General features: G+C 39.7%; 1 protein-coding gene across 1 annotated transcript in view; it reads left to right on the top strand.

The window, feature by feature from the left end:
* LOC101855443 overlaps positions 1 to 1,801 on the top strand; it is a gene marked incomplete in the record, with an annotated part of 5,270 nt that extends 3,469 nt beyond the window's left edge. The window contains 2 exon segments of the mRNA XM_013087236.2: positions 495 to 617; positions 1,572 to 1,801. Coding sequence (XP_012942690.1) covers positions 495 to 617; positions 1,572 to 1,720 — 272 coding nt within the window.
* Positions 1,802 to 2,175: the final 374 nt, after the last annotated feature.

Here is a 2,175-nt window from a genome sequence, read left to right as displayed (position 1 = left end):
CACACACACACACATACACACACATACGCACACTCACACATACACACACACACGCGCGCACACATAAGAAACAATGTTATCGAAATCATCAAAGAGAAACGCATATCACAGGAATTCAGAAAGATAATTTAAATGAAATGATACAATCGTGGCAGGGTGAATAATTTGATGTAGCAATGAACTGAATGATGAAAAAAGAAACATAAAATAAGGAGTGGTGAACAGAATAGAAGGAGGGGATGAGCAAGTAAGTTGATTAATGAAATGTAGAATAACTTATTTTCTTCATGTCCTTTATTGGGTTCAAGGAAGCCCAGTAATCTATCTCAACTCTCACTTACCCCCAAGATTTGTTCAGGACCATAGAAAAGCTACCTATATCTCGCACATCTCGTATACCTAGTTTAATTTAAATCCTTCCCGTTATTATCACATTGCTAGTAACGTGCAAAAAAAGGCCAACATAGTCTATTGTTCTATTCTTATTTCTTTAGATCTTTGTTGGCCAATGTACCTCCATATACCAGCCAATTCTACGCCGAGTCTTCCTGATGAAAAACATGAAGAAGACTGCGAGATCAGCCGAGATTTCTGGCCTGACAAAGGGGATAGATCAGGTATTCATCGATGTTACTGCATACTTTTTTGTAGACACAGCAGCTTGTTCCTGTGTCTGTCAGTGTCTCTGTCGGATTGTCAGTCTGCCAGTCAGTTTGCCAGTCTGCCTACTTATAAATTGAGTGGTTGGCAGGCGCCCTGGTATGGTTTGCTCCTTTCACCCCCATCAAATATCTTTCATCCTTTTCTCTCCTCCTTCTTTTCATTGTATGTTACTCTCAAGTAACACCTCTAATCTTCGACACTTGGATGACCTATTAATTGTGTTGCAAGTGAGGTATAACTCTTAATAACATCAATAATAAACTATTCGTCAAATGCTGAACCTCATCATTCAAATGGCCCTTGATTACTTAGCATACTATTTTTTCCTAATCAAGCTGCCTCTCCGAGATTTGAAGCCAAGACGAAAGTTTTACATGTATACAGGTGCCCATACACTGGCCTGCCTTGGGGGATCAGGCTGTTTGCAATGTATCGATCTAGTTTCGAGTGACAAACAATTCGCTAACAAACCGTTAATGAGTTGGAAAGCAACATTTCTCTTAAGGTTTATGAAACACAGAATCAAGTCACTCAAGATTTTGCTGGTGATTCATGGTGGGCGCACATCATTGTCATTCGACAACGCTTGAAGTTGCGTGGTTTTTGGGATACTTTAAAAACGAAACATAACTACCGTATTTATATAGATTTTCAGTTTTAATTTCTTTATCTGAAACTTAAAAAGGCAGGCAATGGCATGTACACTATGCAGTATGGAAATTCGTGTTTGTGTTGGCTCGAAATTTGCCGCAACGTTGACTTTGATCTATTTCTGATTGGACATAATAGTCGGTGGCCGCTATGTCCTTAAATATTTCAGCTCATAGTCTCAAGTGCATAGATTCGGTCGTTAAATAAAAACCCCTTTAATATATTCAATAAAGTATCTTTTTTCCTAAATCTCTCAGGAAGCCGGAAGAGATTTGAACACCAACGCCCGCCTTGGGTGCCGAGCAAGTTACCCAACAAGTTTGGGGTGACGAACCAAGCACCTCCATACACCATGTATCGCAGGGACAGGCAGACTGTACAACCACAGTCTATTTGCTCACCATGACAGGAGAAATCCCAGGGACAATGGGTGACTGATGGGGCCGTGAGGAAATAAAGCGGTGTTTCCGTGTGAATTTCTATAATACAACAGTGTTCTGAGCTTGTTCTTCTAGTTCTTTGTTTAAAAAATAATAGCAATAATAAAAGCAACAACCAAAAAAAAAAAAACCCAAAAAAAACAACAACAACGCCATGGTGCTTTATTGCTATGTGTAAGTTTATTTCGTTGCGGTAACGATCGCCTAGAGTGAACCGATCCTGGATTGTATTAGATACTCAAATGAGGTCAGGTGGCTTGTTACATTATGATAGAGCATTAAATACCCTCGTGCGCACTGAGCACTAGGCGATCTACCTTAATCCATCCCAAGTCCAATGAAAGTGAAAAGAATTAATATTTACACATATCATACAGACACACTGAAGATGTAGCGCACACACACACACACACACACACAC

This window comes from Aplysia californica, unplaced genomic scaffold (assembly GCF_000002075.1).
Source record: "Aplysia californica isolate F4 #8 unplaced genomic scaffold, AplCal3.0 scaffold00562, whole genome shotgun sequence".
NCBI classification, from domain to species: domain Eukaryota; kingdom Metazoa; phylum Mollusca; class Gastropoda; order Aplysiida; family Aplysiidae; genus Aplysia; species Aplysia californica.
The sequence above is the reverse complement of the archived record's forward strand: the minus strand, read 5'-3'. Positions and strand labels throughout refer to the sequence as shown.